The sequence below is a fragment of the Carassius auratus genome, unplaced genomic scaffold, assembly GCF_003368295.1.
Source record: "Carassius auratus strain Wakin unplaced genomic scaffold, ASM336829v1 scaf_tig00215912, whole genome shotgun sequence".
Classification (NCBI taxonomy): Eukaryota; Metazoa; Chordata; class Actinopteri; order Cypriniformes; family Cyprinidae; genus Carassius; species Carassius auratus.
Window position 1 is genome coordinate 1,371,136 of NW_020528306.1, and position 17,682 is coordinate 1,388,817.

At 35.9% G+C, this 17,682-nt stretch overlaps 1 protein-coding gene across 1 annotated transcript; it reads left to right on the forward strand.

Moving 5' to 3' along the window:
• Nucleotides 1–367: 367 nt before the first annotated feature.
• p2rx7 (purinergic receptor P2X, ligand-gated ion channel, 7) lies at nucleotides 368–15,689 on the forward strand. The gene is made up of 13 exons (XM_026261723.1): nucleotides 368–556; nucleotides 731–878; nucleotides 991–1,062; nucleotides 1,160–1,232; nucleotides 1,448–1,541; nucleotides 2,170–2,250; nucleotides 2,452–2,593; nucleotides 11,092–11,228; nucleotides 11,292–11,382; nucleotides 11,471–11,536; nucleotides 11,616–11,720; nucleotides 11,862–11,969; nucleotides 14,427–15,689. The coding sequence occupies exons 1-13, from the start codon at nucleotides 438–440 to the stop codon at nucleotides 14,961–14,963; spliced, it is 1,773 nt and encodes a 590-aa protein (XP_026117508.1). The 5' UTR covers nucleotides 368–437; the 3' UTR covers nucleotides 14,964–15,689.
• The last annotated feature ends 1,993 nt before the right edge of the window (nucleotides 15,690–17,682 follow it).

Sequence of the window (17,682 nt, forward strand, 5' to 3'; positions counted from 1 at the left end):
TCCACATATAGGGATAATGGCTTGACAGATGAAAATAAAAGCATTTTGATGAGTCTATAATGTAACAACATTAAAGAAACTCAAAATCCAACCTTATATAGGATATTTGCATTTAAATATATACATTATCATAATGATCTTAAGTTAAAATGAAAAAAGAGAAAAACCTGAGAAAGAATGAAATTCCGCGGTGGAAATATATTTATTTTAAATGTATTCAAAATAATATTGAAGACTGATTTAAAGATGAAAGTGTTATGAATATGTATTGATTTCGAAAACATTTTGTCTCGGTGAAAAGTCTTTCGTCGTCCCAAGAAAGAGTGTGGCAAATAACTGTCTTCCAAAAGACCATGTGACCTCCTCCTGCGCGAGCTCAGAGCACAGCTGCACTACGCAGTCATCATTCCTTCGCCACTGTTTACTGAATCACCGCCATGCCTTGCACTTTGCTAAATCTCTGTGAATATGACACGCAAAAACTCGTCAAAATCAAGAGCGTCAGACTTGGCTCGTTTAAATGGACGTTAAACGGAGTGATCTTGATGTTCATTTGGTAAGTGTTTGTGCCCGCTGTTTCTTGCATGTCGCACCCGCATCATTTAACAAGATTTCATTCATGTAGCTCATTTACAAGCGTTACTATGTGTTTACATGTACTGACCGACGCAGATTCTTGTCACTATTCAGATTCTTAGTCACTATTCAATGTTATGACCCTACTTTACAGTATCATGATGCTTTGGAAAAAAGAATATCAAGAATATGATCTTGTTGTGAGTTCTGTGACCACAAAGGTTAAGGGAGTGGCAAAGATAACTACACCCGACATTGGAGAAGTTGTGTGGGATGTGGTGGACTACAGTGGACACTATCAGGTAAAAGTAGGCTACACCATTTATCATTGTTATTTTTCATGCCACAAAAAATATCAAAATTCAAATCTACTTTAGGTAGCTAATAATGTTGTTCTTGTTTTTATTTCGGTAGGGAAGAAACTCCTTTTTTGTGACTACAAATGTCATTGTTACAAAAAACCAAAAACAGGGTAATTGCCCCGAGGTAAGTGCAGTTATTCTGATTTCAGTTTATTTGGTAATACAATGGAGATAAAGTCTTATTATTATTATTATTTTTTTTTTGTATGTACACACTTCAGGTTCTACCACATGGGAAACCGTGTCGAACAGATAAAGACTGTGAGAAAGGGTTTTCTGACCAGCATAGCCATGGTAATGATATATGAAGAAGTCATTTTAAGTTATGCAGCTTGAGAGGAAACATCTCGATATCAGGCCAATCATATTTTGCTCAGAAATGAAATGCTATTTTATTTTATTTTGTTTATATTTGAATAATACTACCTGGGCTGTGTTTTATTTCATTGATAACATAAACTGTTATGTCTTTCTGTGATCTGAGGTTTGTTCCTGTGTTTGCCTCTAAGGTGTTCAAACAGGTGCCTGTGTGAAGTTGGACGTATTTAAGAAAACATGTGAAGTTACAGCTTGGTGCCCCATTGAGAACAAGAGGAATCCCAGGTGCTGTAAGGTGCTAATTTATATTAAAGGGATAGCTTATCCGGAAATAAACATTTAGTCATTATTAATTTGTATTTGTTTCATTCAGAACCTGTATGTAACACAAATGCAGATATTATGATTATAGAAAATGTATTTGTCCATATAATGAAAGACATTGAAGTCCCAAATGAATCATTGTTTGTTCCAAAAAAAAACCTGAAACATTTTTATTAGAAATAAGAAAGTCATGCTGGTTTGTAATGACACAAAGGTGACTAAATGAAAACAGAATATAGATTTTTGGGTGAACTATACCTTTAAGAAGGAACAGTTTCATGGGAGAATGTTCTCTAAATGATATTGAAATATTCTTTAATTGACTCTTGATGGACTCTTTGTCCTACATACTGTTGTTTGTTGAGTATATTCAAACTTACTGTGACAGCAAAGCTATTTGGCAAAACAAAACAACTCGTCATCAACTATGCTGCAAAATTTATAAAAAACTTGACCCTGCAGTTCAGAGCTACCAGTGCCACCAAAGAGACATTTGAGGAACCGGTTTGAGGAAGCTTCAGTTTCATATAAATTTAGATTCTTTGTACAGAAGTTTTCTTATGTCAGGCTTTCCTTTCTGTTTCTGTAGACCTGCTCTTTTGGCATCTGCAGAAAACTTCACTGTGATGATCAAGAATAACATCAGATTTCCAGCATTTAATTACATAAGGTAGTATACAAGTTTTAAAGTTTTAAATAAACATTAATAACACACAATAATAACATTATAAATGTTAGTGCAACATACTTAATATATGTGTTAATTGTTAGCAGTAACGTTTACTTTAAATGTTAGCCAAAAGGAAGCTCCGGATAATATTTAGTGTTCAAAAACGGATAATATAATCATCCATTTATGTTTTTCTCTTAGAAGAAACATCCTGCCTGAAATGAAAGACACTGACCTTAAAGGTTGCATTTATAACCGCCACAAAAATCCATTCTGCCCCATTTTCCGTTTGGGAGATATTGTGAGTGAGGCCAAGGAGAACTTTTCAGAGATGGCGGTGGAGGTAAAACCTTTCTTTCCAAGCACACTAGGACATATACTACTTTTGAAAATTTGGAGTTTTTAAGTTTTTAATATTTTTGAAAGACTTTTATGGTCACAAAGACATAATTTGATCAAGAATTCAGTAAAAACAAGCAATACTGTTAAGTATTATTATAATGTAAAATAACAGTTTTCTATTTTAATATTGTGTACAGCATAAACTGACGCTTTAGGGAAACACCATTCTCCTCAAATACTGAAGCCTTATTTGCTTAACACCATTGCATTGCATTTGCCAATGGTACTCAAGCGTGTGAAAAGGGCCTGGGAAAGAGCCCTATATAAGCAGCACTGAGCGGTATTTCATCAGAAACTTTTGACTTAATATAAGAGCTTATGAAAGACCTGAGTGTAAAGCCTGGAATACACTTGAATATACACTGTAAAAAATTATTTAGCAGTTTAGTTGTTTCAATGAATTTTTTTATGTTGACACAACTTGCAGTTACTGAATTTGTTCATTCAACTAAAAATTTTAAGTTTTCAGTGTCTCAACTAGTTTGAAAGTTGACTGAACTAGGTCATTTGTCCTCATAACTTAAAAAAATGTGTTGACTCAATTCAATAGCAATATCACGTTCACAACATCACTTATCGCGAGATCTCGTCATTCTCCTGAATGCTGTTGAAGAGAGAAGAAGGTCTAGCCATTCTAGTCAGTTTCTCCTCAAAGTTTGGACATTTGACTAGAATACAACTTTGGTAAGTAAAATATTCGTATTTATTGGCTTAATGTGTAAAATTACATTTGTTGTCTCAGAAGAGTAAGTATGGTTTAAAGAGTCGTATATTCTGTATATAAGTTACTGTATGTAAATGTTCGTTTCGCAGCACTCTGAAGCCTCAAAATACAGGCGGTTCCACAGTATTCTCTTTATAAATATTAAAACAGATATTCTCACATGCGGGACAGCGGAGCTGAACTTATGTGGAGAACGATAAAAATACAGTTTGTATGTATAACTTGAGCCCAGAGCTGCATTAGAGACCGTTCAAACAGAGCGCGAGAGCTCAACAGATCACTTTATGGATTAAGAACGGCGGGAATAAAAAAAAGGAACTGCTCTAAACCTGACAGCGTAAGACATCTGTCAGAATATACATCGATGAAAAATTAGGGGAAAAAAAGAAGATTCCTACCCGAACTGTGTCTTTTCTGCATGTTATAAGGGAAACAAATGAGCACCATAGATGAGCACCTCCCTCAGAGTTCTTCTGGAGCGCGTAACTTAACGTTACATTTGATATCGCTGACATAAGCTTAGTTCTGATGATTTTTTTCTTCTGAGGTAGCGTTACAAACTCTTCTTTCAGTTTTCTGAAGTAACGTTAGTCATTCAAGTGCCTCACTAGAACCTAGAACGCAGTGTAATGCTGCGTGAATATCTGTTTTTATATGGTGAATATACGGTCATAAGTAAATTGCATAAGTTTAAATCTATATATTTTAGAATAAAAGTAATAATAGCATATATCTTGTATAAATAGAGATACAATAACGATCGACACAAATGTGTTAAATTTCCTTTTATTGTGTTATAATTATGTGTTGTGTCATTTAAAAGCATTGTCTGGATGGTATAGTTTGTCTTTGGCATTTAATACAAACTTGTCAATACATTTGTCTTTCTCTGTAAAGATTTATTTATATGTATGTTTATTATTTTACAGTGTTTTAACATGTTTTTGTATTTTTCATGTTTATGATATTTTGGAATGACTCAGTGTTAATTTCGTTGACGAAGACTATGACGAAAAATATTCGTCAACTAACCTTTTTCACGGACGAAAACTAAATAAAAACTAAATAAAAAGTCAGATATGATGACGAAAAACGTGACGAAATATAACTGACACTTTAGTCAACGAATAAAAATGAGACGAAAATATATGGGAGGGACGAATGGAGAAGAGATCCAATCAGAGCGAATCTTTGAGGGTAGGTTGATCTATGCAGAAGCAGCGAGCCATTATAAAAAGCCGCGGCAAATGCAAGCGCCACAGCTAAACAAACGCAGCAGCAGTTACACAGAAAAGAGAACAAAGATGAGTTTGCAGAAATTCACACAGTTTCGAGGACGTTTTCATAACAGTTAAGTTGTTTACACAGGGAACTACACTGTGACCTTTTGAAATGCCATTGCGACCCAAATTTTTATGGGGTCGTAAATGTATCACTGATTATTTTTGTACCTACTTATGTGTAATGCTATGTTTTAATATGAGCATTTATTAAAACAGAAATGTGTAAGAATACGTTTTATAACGTGCTCCAAGCATTCAACACATCAAGTTGGCTTCAGCCCCGCGCTGCGGGAAAGTTGAACCGAGCAGCTGGTTACTCGCGCAACACTGAACCGAGTTCTCCTTCAGGACGTTTGCGTCCTCCTGCACCTGAACGAACAAATACAAATCGCATTTTAAATAAACATAAGAAAAAGAGCTAAAAGTTAAAGAGCTCAATTCAGCAGCGCGGTGTTCAGGGAGCAAGCAGAGACGCGTCTCAAAGTCTTCTTGCTTTTGTACCGACAACAAATACATACTAAATATGTCGAAATACCCGTCTTGGAAAGTGTGTTCGAAAAGGTCTGTAGTTGTGTCTTCAGTGAAAGTAAAGAGTTGGAAAGAAATCGGATGTGTATCTTTATAACGGATGCATTTGTCTCTTAAAGTGACCGCGCCTAATTTACTAGCTCTGCTGTCAGTGTCTTTAATGTATGAAAATGAAAGTAAATCACTCACTGCTCTTGATTAAATTACTTTGTAGTTTTAACAAGAATTTATCCAAAGTCAATCCAAAAATCAGATAGAATAGATTATATTGTTTTACTAGTGACTAAAAAATACAACAAAAAAAAAAAAATATTAGGGACCTGAGCATGTTTTGCTTAAGTGTTTCTTTCTTTAATTGCTAATACAACCTTTTCACACCACAGACTGAACCAAATTAAGCATTGCATCCGACATTATCAAGATGAATTTGTTGTTCTGACACAGTTTAACCCTGAGTTATTGTCATATTTTATTACCAATTTCTAAACTACAGCAGATAAACTGTGATATTGTAAGAAACGTTGAAGGTGTCTGAATACATTTTGGTTTGATTGTGTATTTTATTTTACAGTGAAGACTATGCAGTGCTATTTTAAATGAACAAAAACAAACTTAAAAAATTTAAACTTTGTGTAAATATCACAAATAAAGAAATAGAATGAACATACAATACAAATATAATATAGGTGGTTGTCTATTTCAATAATACTGTACTTCATCTTGAAAGAATGTCATATGCATTGCATATCATTCAGGACGAATGCATATCTTTTTCAGAGAGCATGTATATTTTTCATTGAGAGCAGGCCTTATGTTTATTTTATAAATACCATTCCATAACAGACTGATGGAAACATTTAGTCAAGTCAACTAAGTTGACTTTGTTCTACTAAAAAAAAAACTAGACTAAGACTAAAAGACTTAAGACTAGACTAAGACTAAAACTCTTATGATATTTAGTCGACTAAAACTAGACTAAGACTAAAACATTTCAGATGACTAAAATGTGACTAAAACTAAATGGTGTGTTATTCAAAAGACTAAGACTAAGACTAAATCCGAATTTGCTGTCAAAATTAACACTGGAATGACTGAAGATTCAGCACAGAATTCAATAATCCTGTGGATGGACCACAGCGAGTCCTTTTGCAGTTATCCATCAAAATGATATGCAGACATAATGCAAATGGCATTTACATTGTAGAGCTTGGACGAAGTTGTAAGTAAATTTATTTATTTATAAATGCACATTTATTGGAGTCTATATGCTTTAAGATTGTAAGGCCCTGTTTAATGCATCCCTTTGTTTTTATTAAAGCACACAGGCTCTGCGCAGGAATTCATCAAGGACATGACTGCTGGGATTACGCTTGTGGATGACCAATCTGAGCACCATTAGTCTGCAGTGATGTGATCCAGGTAATAGAAGAAGAAGAAATCTGGGTGATCTGGGGTTGTAACACGTTGTGGTGTTGTGTACGGTGTTAGACGATCTGGGACTGGGACTAACAGAAATAAACTAATTCAGGTTTAAAACAACTTGAGGTTTAGTAAATGACAATTTTCTTTCTTTTTCTTTTTTGGGTGAACCCTTTACGAAAATGTAGATATTTGAATTAGAGAACAGCTTCAAATTTTAGAGAACATAATTTGACATTATTTTCCCCAGTTTTATTCCGTGAATTTTCTATAATTGGTATTTAAAATGTCTTTATAAAGTGTTGAATTTATCTTCATAAAACCACCAGAAACCCTGTTTAATGGACATAGCCATTCTTTATTATTTTGCTGAATACTGTTTTGGATCCTGAAAAATGTTCAGTGCTAGCATATTGGCCATTAGCAACTTTGCTTAAAGGATTATTTCACCAAAAAATTTAAATTAGGCCATGTTTTACTCATTCTCAAGGCACCCTATGTGTATATGATTTTCTTCTTTCAGACGAATCTGATCTGAGTTGAATTAAAAATTTTCCTGGCTCTTCCAAGTTATTTAATGCCAGCAGAGAGGTGTGTTTTTTTTTCTCAGCAGTTCAAAAATAGTCAAATAAAATGCACCCATCCATCAATAAAATGTGTCTCACATGGCTTTGGGGGGTGAATAAAGGCTTCCTGTCGCAAATCGATGCGCTTTTTGTAAGAAAAATATACACTAAATAAACACTTTTTTTTCTCTTCCACTGACTATCATACATGCAAGCCTAATTTTGTGATTCTACTTCGTGATTGGTGTATTGTTGTCTCTCCTCCGCTCTTCCGTGTTCGTCACTAATCACCGGTGCATGCATGACCCCTATGTCCTATTTTCATCCACCCGGAATGGCTCTCACGAAAGTGAGAGAAAAGGGTTTAAATATGTTTTGAATAACATTTTAAATATGTATTTTTTTTTTTACAAAAACATGGATTCGCTACAGGAGGAACTTGTTCACCTCTCAGAGCCGTGGGAGGTACTTTTTATTATGAATTGATGCACATTATTTGACTACTTTTGGACTGTTGAAAAAAACACCCACCTATTGCCATAAATATTTTTTTACATAATCCGACTGGATTTGTCTGAAAGAAGAAAGTCATACACACCTACGATGCCATGAGGGTGAGTAAAACATACATGGGTTAACCAACCCTTTAGGGCCATTTCATAGTCAACGCATCTGTACGCATACGTGTCCCCAAGGCTACGCATCGTTACGCTTTGGCCGCCATTATGCGTCGGTGCGTAGCCAAATGTGTGGTCCTAGTTTTTGATACGCGACGCGCCGATTCACGCAATACTATGCGTTGTCGGTGGGGGCGACATTGCAAGTATTGTACATTAATTCAAGTATATTGTGTTTACAGAAGAAGAAGGTTTGAATACAATGGCGGGCGAAGAGGTAAAATGATGCGAACTTATATGTATTCATCCACATTTATACGATTTATACAACAGAATACACTCCTCTTCAGTTGCCATTGTGATCTGAATATCACGCGACCCGACTCTACTACCCCCTGTTGCGTGAGCGGTGTATTGCATACACGCATCACCCGTGACGCTTGCGTTCACTGTTTAGACTATGAAAGGGAGTGTGTCGCTTGCGTTGCTTGCTCGCTTTCCCGCGTTGACTATGAAACGGCCCTTAAGAGTCATGCTTTACTCTGAACATGCAGTGCAACAGACTATTATTTAAAAGGAATACCTATTTACACCAAAATATTTTCTGATCATTGTATAAATGGTGTGACAGATTAGACACTTAGAATTAGATTAAGAAAAAAAACCTGAATGTTGTATTGGTTTGTCACATTTTATGTCATTCAGAAATCATGTAGAATACCAGTGAAGAAAATAATTTCCCCCCATTTTTAGTATAGTTGGTTCTGGGGGTGTATTTTACACTTATCTTCCCATGGGATTTTAAACTCTTTGTGTTCAGCAGAACAAAGAATTTAGTACAGGCTTTTAACAGTTTAATACAGGAAGTTATTTTGAATGTTTCTAAACGAAACCGTTGAGGAGCACCATTTACTTTTGACTTTCATTTTTGGTTAAATTTTTCAAAATATCTTCCGCTTGAAGGTGAATTACACTTTGCATTAATTGGTAGCTGTGCTTTTAACAAAACACACAACTTTAATAGTGTATGTACATATGTGTGTTCGTTTATAAATTTATTAAGTAATGTAATATTTTTTTCTTTTCCCAGCCATCCAGTGACATTAAGGATGTTGAGAAAGAAATTGAAGAGGGCATTCTGATTGTAACTGAGGAGCAGCAATGTGATGTGCTTCCCAAGGAATAACCAACATTGGTCTCATTTGGACATCCTGTCATCACTGACATCTCCCATGTCCCCAAGGCATTTGGACTCCTAATGGGTCTGTATGCAGTGAACATCCTCTACCTCCAGCGCATTAATTACACCATTGAGGCTCTGCAAAAACTTGTGAAGACCAGCTGCTCCCACCATGTGCTCGCTACAGCAACAGTAACTGTAGGTGTGGGGGAGTGAATGTCCAGCGCTCTCTCCACCCTCAACACCACAAATAAGGTGTCCTTGAGCAAGGCACAACTTCTCCCCGGGCGCTGCAGCATAAATGGCTGCCCACTGCTCTGGGTGTGTGTTCACGGTGTGTGTTCACTGCTGTGTGTGCACTTTGGATGGGTTAAATGAAGAGCACAAATATATGTCGTGTCACTTTCACTTTTCAGTGTTCATGATGTGTCCATCGGCTCCACCGCACTCTTTCTTAAAAAGTAGTGTTTTTTTTTTTTTTTATAAGGAAAGGTTCTTTTGTGCCTTTCACTACATTCTAGTATGTACATAAAAGTTTATCATGTCATGACTTGGAATATGCATGTTCTCATGTAAACAAATTTTGTTTACATGAGAGGTTGTTTCACCTCTCATTTTCTTAAACAGTATGTACACATTTTCAGTATGTAGCATTATGATGGGGGACGAGTTTGGAAACTTTCAAGATCCTTCTGATGTTAACACTTCTGTCTGGTCATGTTGTGCTATGAAATTTACAATCTGACTGTTTAGATCTTTGTGCTTCCATGTGCATTCATTCCATTTATATCTTATTATACAGAAGTACAGTACACTCATTTTTTGTAACTAATTGTGATATTATATACATACATCTTGGTTTCTCATTTTGACCATGACTTGCATTATGGTGGGGGGAGTGCATGTGAACTTGTGCAGGGTTAATATGCAGAGTTCAACCTTCTGATTTTCATATTGAGTTATGAAATTAAAAACAATCCCTGTGGTTTTGATCTGATGAATTGAAATGCAACTATTTGTTTCTCAATCCCATGCCAATGTTATTTATTATACATCACACTTTCAAGTGTCGGTTCAGATCTTTAGACATTTGTTTGTATTTTGCATTTTTTGTTTTGTTTATCAATTATCAGTTGATGTGTTGACAGCAAATTGCTTGTTCAATTTAAATGTGAATGAAAGTGTTGTCTCTATCATTAAATAAATTACATTAAAAAAGTGTTTTGTCATCTTTATTTAAACATTTAAGGCAGTGGGGTAACATTTGTTTATGATTATTGATCGAAGTAAAAAAAAAAAAAATCCCTGTTGACAAAACATGATTTAGTTGACTGGACTAGAAAATAATAGTCAAGTTAACTTAAAGAAATGTGTTACCTGGACTAACTCCACTCTAATTTGAAGTTGTTTCAACAAGAAATTTTTTGTCAAGATAACAAAAAATTTTTAGGCAGCGGGGTAACAAAATATTTTTAGTTGACTCAACAAATTCTTTTTTACAGTGTAGAGAGATTGATATCTGAAGATTTGAGTTGACAAATTCCATAGAAAATTGCATAGTGTATGATAGCAAAGACTATAGAATACCACAAATACGTGTAACTCATAACATTTTGAATGGGGTTCAATTTGATAGAGCATCCATATTATTGATATTAATATCGTTGCTCTATCAAATGAAGCCCCGCCTTCTGAGTAAAAGAGCCAATCACTAAAAGTCGGTAAAGTCAGCGCATCACTGCATCACTTTTACCGCTATTTGAGACAGTTGTTGTCAGACTTCATTGGTGATTTCAAATATAACATTTAATCTTAAGTTTGGTGAAAAGTTTTGGAGAATGTGATGTTTCTCCATTCAAAGAGATAGGAGCTGCACTTGCATGCCTGAGAGGTGTTTCGAAGATGGCTGCCGAGTGACATGACTTGCCTTAAAGGGACTTTGATAATGGTCACAGGCTCTGATTTTTTTCACTTCAGACTTTGTGCGAATTCCAAATGGCTTTTTTGCGCCCTTGACCGACCAACACTTTCTTTTATTTGAAATATAAATCTTTTGTAATATTATGACTGTATTTACTCTCATTTTTTATCAGTTTAATGGATTTTTGGATCTGCTCCACAGGGTGGTGTGATTGGCATCCAGATCAACTGGGACTGTGACCTGAACCCCATCTTTCACAGCTGTCTGCCTAAATACTCATTTCGTCGCTTAGACGAAAAAGAAAGCAACCGAACCTTGTTCCCTGGGCTCAATTTCAGGTGTGAACCACTTGATATGAACCACCATATGTGAACTGTGATATCTAATAATGTTTTTTGTAGGTTTGCACGATACTCTACAGTGAATGGTGTAGAGCAGAGAACGCTCTTTAAAATGTATGGGATTAGATTTGATGTGATGGTGTTTGGAAAGGTGAGACCATTTTATTCTATATTGACATTACTTGGCATGTTTGCTTTCGCATACAAGACGCACAAAAAGTTGTCTATATTCTTCACAGGCTGGAAAGTTCAGCATCATTCAGCTAATCATCTACATTGGATCTACGCTCTCGTATTACGCTCTTGTAAGTATCCCTTAAGCCCTGAACAAGTCCGAAAAGTGTATGAAGTAATGAAATGTTTACGTCTGAGTTTGTCTTTTAGACAACAGTATTCCTGGACTGGCTTATTGGAACAGGCTGTTACTCCAAAGAGGCAAAACAGAACTACACTGAGAGGAAGTTTGAGGCCATACAGGACAGAGAAGAGGTGAACACACCTTATAAACATGACATAATGGATAGCACTTCAGTTTGTCGTGTTTTAACACCTTTAATGCTTTACACAGGCTAAATACAGCTTAAACCGAGAATCTGTATACTTGAATCTCGCATAACGTATTTGTTGCAGTGCTTCCTTTGTGTGTCATTTGTGGATGAGGACAAGCTAAGAGTGGTGAAAAAATCCAGAAAGAAAAGACTACAGGAGACAAAACCCCTTTCCTTACACCAGCCCAAAGTAAGTTCCTCGTGTTAAATTGTCACATATTTGCCAAATTTATAATTGACCCATACTCTGAATTCATGCTCTTCATTTAACCCGTCCAAGTGCATACACACAGTAGTGAACACACACCCGGGGCAGTGGGCAACTATATTGGCTCTGTCATCATTTACTCATCTTCATGTCGTTCCAAGCCTGTGAGGCTTGCTTTCTTCTGCAGAACACGATGTATTCAATACAGTGGCAGTACAACCTGACTCACTTTAACAGTAATAAAGCAACCAGAAGTGTCAGCGAACACGCCATGTGGCTCACTGATCATTTCCCAAGTACTCTGATTGTTTTTGATGAAAAGCAACATGATATTTAGGGGCCAAGCCCCGAAGGTGCTGTAATCCCTGTTGTGTTTGTATGTTGCCTTTATTATTATAATTCCTCCCCAATGGGAGTCTATGGCAGCCCTGTGAAGGCAACATAGGAAAATTATGAAATTTTGCACACTTGTATTGATGGTCATGAATAGTGATCTGACCAAATTTGGGGTCTCTAGGACCAACTCTATAGTGCCTTAAGAAGTTAAGATATAATCTTTTCAAATGCTAATAATTTTTAACCCTTTTTTTCTGGAAAAATTAAATTTAGTTCATCTGATTATGTTTTTCATGCTGATCACATTCAATAGCTTACATTAAGGCTCCACCTATTACATCAGTGGCTATTTTTTTTGCTGCTCCTTTGTCCAATTCTTCTGAAAATGGGCAGATATGGTCTTTGGACTAAGCTGCACAGAAATGACTGAACAGAATTTTGATATTCATGTTTGTTCAAAAGTTATGATTTGTACTTAATTATTTTAACCCAAAACTGCTTCAGAGGCTGTATCTCGGCCTAACATTGAACATCCAAAACAAAACTTGGTTGACTTCATCAGCACCATAATCTGAGGGTTCATGCTAAATTTGAGAACAGCGCCACCTATGGATCATAAGATATGAAAAATTGCTTTTTTTGCTAATAATTTTTGACAGTAAGTCATAAAATCATAATCTTTTTTGCAAGGATCAGATGAACTGCCTGTCCATTTTGAAAAGTGTCATAAATTGCCATATCTTTTGAACCATTTGACATGTCACAGACAGAACAGAACATGGCATTGGACATTTAAAAGTCAACTTTAGGCTTAAGGTGCGTGCCTAAACAGTCAAATACATGCAAAAATGTGTCAAAATACGGCACTTGGGGATTATTCACATAAACCCAAAGTTGGTTATGTATTATTTGAATGTACAGTTAAGATTGAAAATATGTGCATAATGGGAAATTGGATCCATGAGGCTCTTAAAGTGACAGGTGGCTATATTTCTGCTGCTGACTGTGACTTTAATATTAATCAAACAACAAAAGACAAAATCACTCACTGCTCTTGACTGAAGGATTTGTGTAGCTTTAATAAGAAACAAAGGAAGTTAAGAATTAAACAAAGAAGACTGCTGTTTTATTTTACATTCAACTATTCAATTTTATTGGTAGGCTGAATACTTCAGACTTGCACTGTTTGTTTCATTTGCATCTTTTTTCCCCATTGTATTTGTCCTTTGCTTTATTACTGACCATTGTATTATTTTTCAACAATTTTTTAGTTACCCTAGGATTCTGAGGTTTTGAGAATTGTGAAATTTGGCTGGTCTCTAAAATGTAAATGTCATAGCAACCTTATTTATAGAAAATATACAGTATATTTGATATATTTATCGTTATCTTTAAATAAATCACTTCATATAAAGTTTTCGTCATGTGGTACACTCATTATCATGTTAAATAATTATGATTACAATATTGACCAAAATAATCGTGATTATGATTTTTGCCATTATAATCGAGCTGTCGTATTTTGAATTGATTCTCAGTTGAACCTCAGAACATCAGCATCTGTATAAATGCTCATCTTCTCAGTGGAGCAACAAGATAAGTGACAGGCACTTGACCAGGATATTGTGGGTTCGATTCTCATGTGGTGCAACTTTATGAAATTGTGTGTAATGTTGTGTTGTTTTGATTCATTATTATTCAGTTCAGCACTATACTAATCTTTATTCCTCTTGGATTAGAGTTTTTATTTAAACTCTGTTTATTCGCACCTAAGATTCTGAACAGGTTCTTTTTTATGTCCATTCAATTTCTGCTGTTTTTGCTCCATCTGTTCTGAGCTACAACCCCTTTTGGGGCTAAGCCCTGTTAAAAAAAAAAAAAAAAAAAAAAAAAAACCTTTATTCCGATTTCATTTGAATTTTTACGTTTTCAGTTTTTTTTTTTTATGTCTGAATAGATTTTATTAATTTTTATTTTATTTTTATTTATTTTAGTAAGTTAAACTAAATAAAAAGGAGGAATATCAAGTTTTTCGAGAGTATATTTCGGTTAATGTTTTATGTCTTTTCAAATCATAAAAACATTTGCTCTGTTCTCTTTCAGAATGATTTGGCAAGCATGAAGACTCTGATGAGCGCTCTGCAGTGTGGTCAAAGCAGAAGGGAGCCTGTACAGAATGGCCAGAGTGGTTGGCTAAATGAAGAAAAAAAGCTTCCCAGAACGCACAGCAGCAGTCAAAGCATAGACACGCCATTACTGGAGATGCCACAGTCTGGGAGTCCGGACTGGTGTCAGTGTGACTGCTGCCGTCCTACCGACTCCTTGCAGGAGCAGCTGTGCTGTCGGTCAAGGAAAGGGCGCTGCATAACCTCCTCCCCGCTCTTTTCTAATCTGGTAGTCAGTCGCTCCGTCCTGGAGACTGCTTTGTTCTATGTGGATCCCCTAGCAGAGCTGGGTGATGAGGCTCAGCTGCGCCATGGGGCCTATGCTCAATTAATTAGATGGCGCTTTGGTGACAGCACACCCAGAGATGCTGTTCCAGTAATACCCAGTTGCTGTGTATGGAAGATAAGAGCAGAATACCCCAGCCCTGATGGGAAATACAGTGGCCTTAGACTCTATCAAGCTGTACCGTTTTAGATAGACTTCAATAGATAAGATATTTTCCATTTTATGTTTAGACATTTAATCACAATGACAATGCCTTAGGTATAAAAGGGAATGATTCAAACTACAGTCAGTAATACAGTATATAATGAGTCATTTTTACAATTTTAATCTACAAAACAACCAAATTATGTACCATATTAACCAAAGAAATGCTGTCGGGACGTATTTACTAACGCAGATGCATTTGAACTTAAAAAATCTAACCAAACAAACCTGCTTTACTAATCATTTTAAGTGTTATTAAACACTGATAGACTCAAACTAATAAATAAATAAAAAAACTATCTTATAAAAAAAAGTTTAGTATACACTACCAGTCAAAAGTTTGTGGTCAGTTTTTTTTTTTTTAAGAAAGAAATTATTTTATTCAATAATGCATTAAATCGATCAAGATATTTCACAAAATGATTAAGCAGCACAGCTGTTTTTAATGATAATAAATGTTTCTTAATCAGCATATCGGCATTTTACAAAAAGGTTCCAAACGATCATGTGACACTGAAGAAAAAAAGTCTGTATAGAATAGGACATATTCAGTTTTACTAGTTTTTCAGTTTTAAGTGTGGTGAAAACGTCCAGTTCACTCCTTAATGGAGGTCCATATGAGTTTGTCTCCATGGAGCTCTATAACAGTATGGTATAATTTTGTGTAACAAAAAAAAATTCAGAATAAATTGATTTAACTTTTACTCATCAGTGGCACACCGTCACCTTTTTGGTTCAGGTGATTGAATTTATTGGCATAGAATTCATGGTCTTGAACCAGTCACAAACAGCATTCACATGGGAAAAGTTCAGGAGCAACATGAAAATACTTGAGCCAAAGACACTCAAATACAGGTCCTTCTCAAAAAATGTGCATATTGTGGTAAAAGTTCATTATTTTCCATAATGTAATGATAAAAATTAAACTTTCATATATTTTAGATTCATTGCACGCCAACTGAAATATTTGAGGTCTTTTATTGTTTTAATACTGATGATTTTGGCATACAGCTCATGAAACCCAAAATTCCTATCTCAAAAAATTAGCATATCATGAAAACGAGCTATTAACCTAATCATCTGAATCAACTTATTAACTCTAAACACCTGCAAAAGATTCCTGAGGCTTTTAAAAACTCCCAGCCTGGTTCATTACTCAAAACCGCAATCATGGGTAAGACTGCTGACCAGAAGGCCATCATTGACACCCTCAAGCGAGAGGGTAAGACACAGAAAGAAATTTCTGAACAAATAGGCTGTTCCCAGAGTGCTGTATCAAGGCACCTCAGTGGGAAGTCTGTGGGAAGGAAAAAGTGTAGCAAAAAACGCTGCACAACGAGAAGAGGTGACCCTGAGGAAGATAGTGGAGAAGGACCGATTCCAGACCTTGGGGGACCTGCGGAAGCAGTGGACTGAGTCTGGTGTAGAAACATCCAGAGCCACCGTGCACAGGCGCGTGCAGGAAATGGGCTACAGAGAAGCAGCACTGGACTGTTGCTCAGTGGTCCAAAGTACTTTTTTCGGATGAAAGCTAATTTTGCATGTCATTCGGAAATCAAGGTGCCAGAGTCTGGAGTAAGATGCCAAAATGCCTGAAGTCCAGTGTCAAGTCCCCACAGTCAGTGATGGTCTGGGGTGCCATGTCAGCTGCTGGTGTTGGTCCACTGTGTTTTATCAAGGGCAGGGTCAATGCAGCTAGCTATCAGGAGATTTTGGAGCACTTCATACTCCATCTGCTGAAAAGCTTTATGGAGATGGCGATTTCGTTTTTTTAGCACAACCTGGCACCTGCTCACAGTGCCAAAACCACTGGTAAATGGTTTACTGACCATGGTATTACTGTGCTCAATTGGCCTGCCAACTCTCCTGACCTGAACCCCATAGAGAATCTGTGGGATATTGTGAAGAGAAAGTTGAGAGACGCAAGACCCAACACTCTGGATGAGCTTAAGGCCGCTATCGAAGCATCCTGGGCCTCCATAACACCTCAGCAGTGCCACAGGCTGATTGCCTCCATGCCACGCCGCATTGAAGCAGTCATTTCTGCAAAAGGATTCCCGACCAAGTATTGAGTGCATAACTAAACATAATTATTTGAAGGTTGACTTTTTTTTGTATTAAAAACACTTTTCTTTTATTGGTCAGATGAAATATGCTAATTTTTTTTTAGATAGTTCAACTAAAAAACATTTTTTTTGAGGATTCTTTGAGTAAAAAAAAAATATATATATATATATATAGAGAGAGAGAGAGAGAGAGTAACATTGTACTTAATGCATCCTTGCTGTATAAGAAGTATTCCTTTATTTAAACATTTTCAACAATGGTGTATATAAACAGATATACAGCATTATTGAAGATAGAGACTTTTAGAGCAGTGACACTGAAGTCTTCTCCTGCCTTAGTTACCATGTTCATGGTTCTAGGTCTGTTTTACGATCAAACATGCAGTTTTTATTTTTAAGTATGTGTGGTTGATGAGATGCAGAATCTTTAGCCTAGAAATAGCACAAAACAATAGATTTACATAGCTCACGAACACTTGACTTTAAATGATGATTCTCTCTCAATTGCGTCATTAAGACCTCACATTTAAATGATAGATATCATTGGCTTTATGTTATAAGACTAAAATACATTAACTTACCGGTACTTCCTAAAACTGAACTTTAGATATTGTATGTTTTTGATCAGCACTGTGAAG

Bases quoted from the DNA above. Each gene is read 5' to 3' on its own strand.
- p2rx7 (XM_026261723.1), top strand. From the start codon at position 438: ATGCCTTGCACTTTGCTAAATCTCTGTGAATATGACACGCAAAAACTC. The intron at 1,063-1,159 runs GTAAGTGCAGTT...TACACACTTCAG, and splicing joins AACAGGGTAATTGCCCCGAG to GTTCTACCACATGGGAAACC. The intron at 11,970-14,426 runs GTAAGTTCCTCG...GTTCTCTTTCAG, and splicing joins TTTCCTTACACCAGCCCAAA to AATGATTTGGCAAGCATGAA.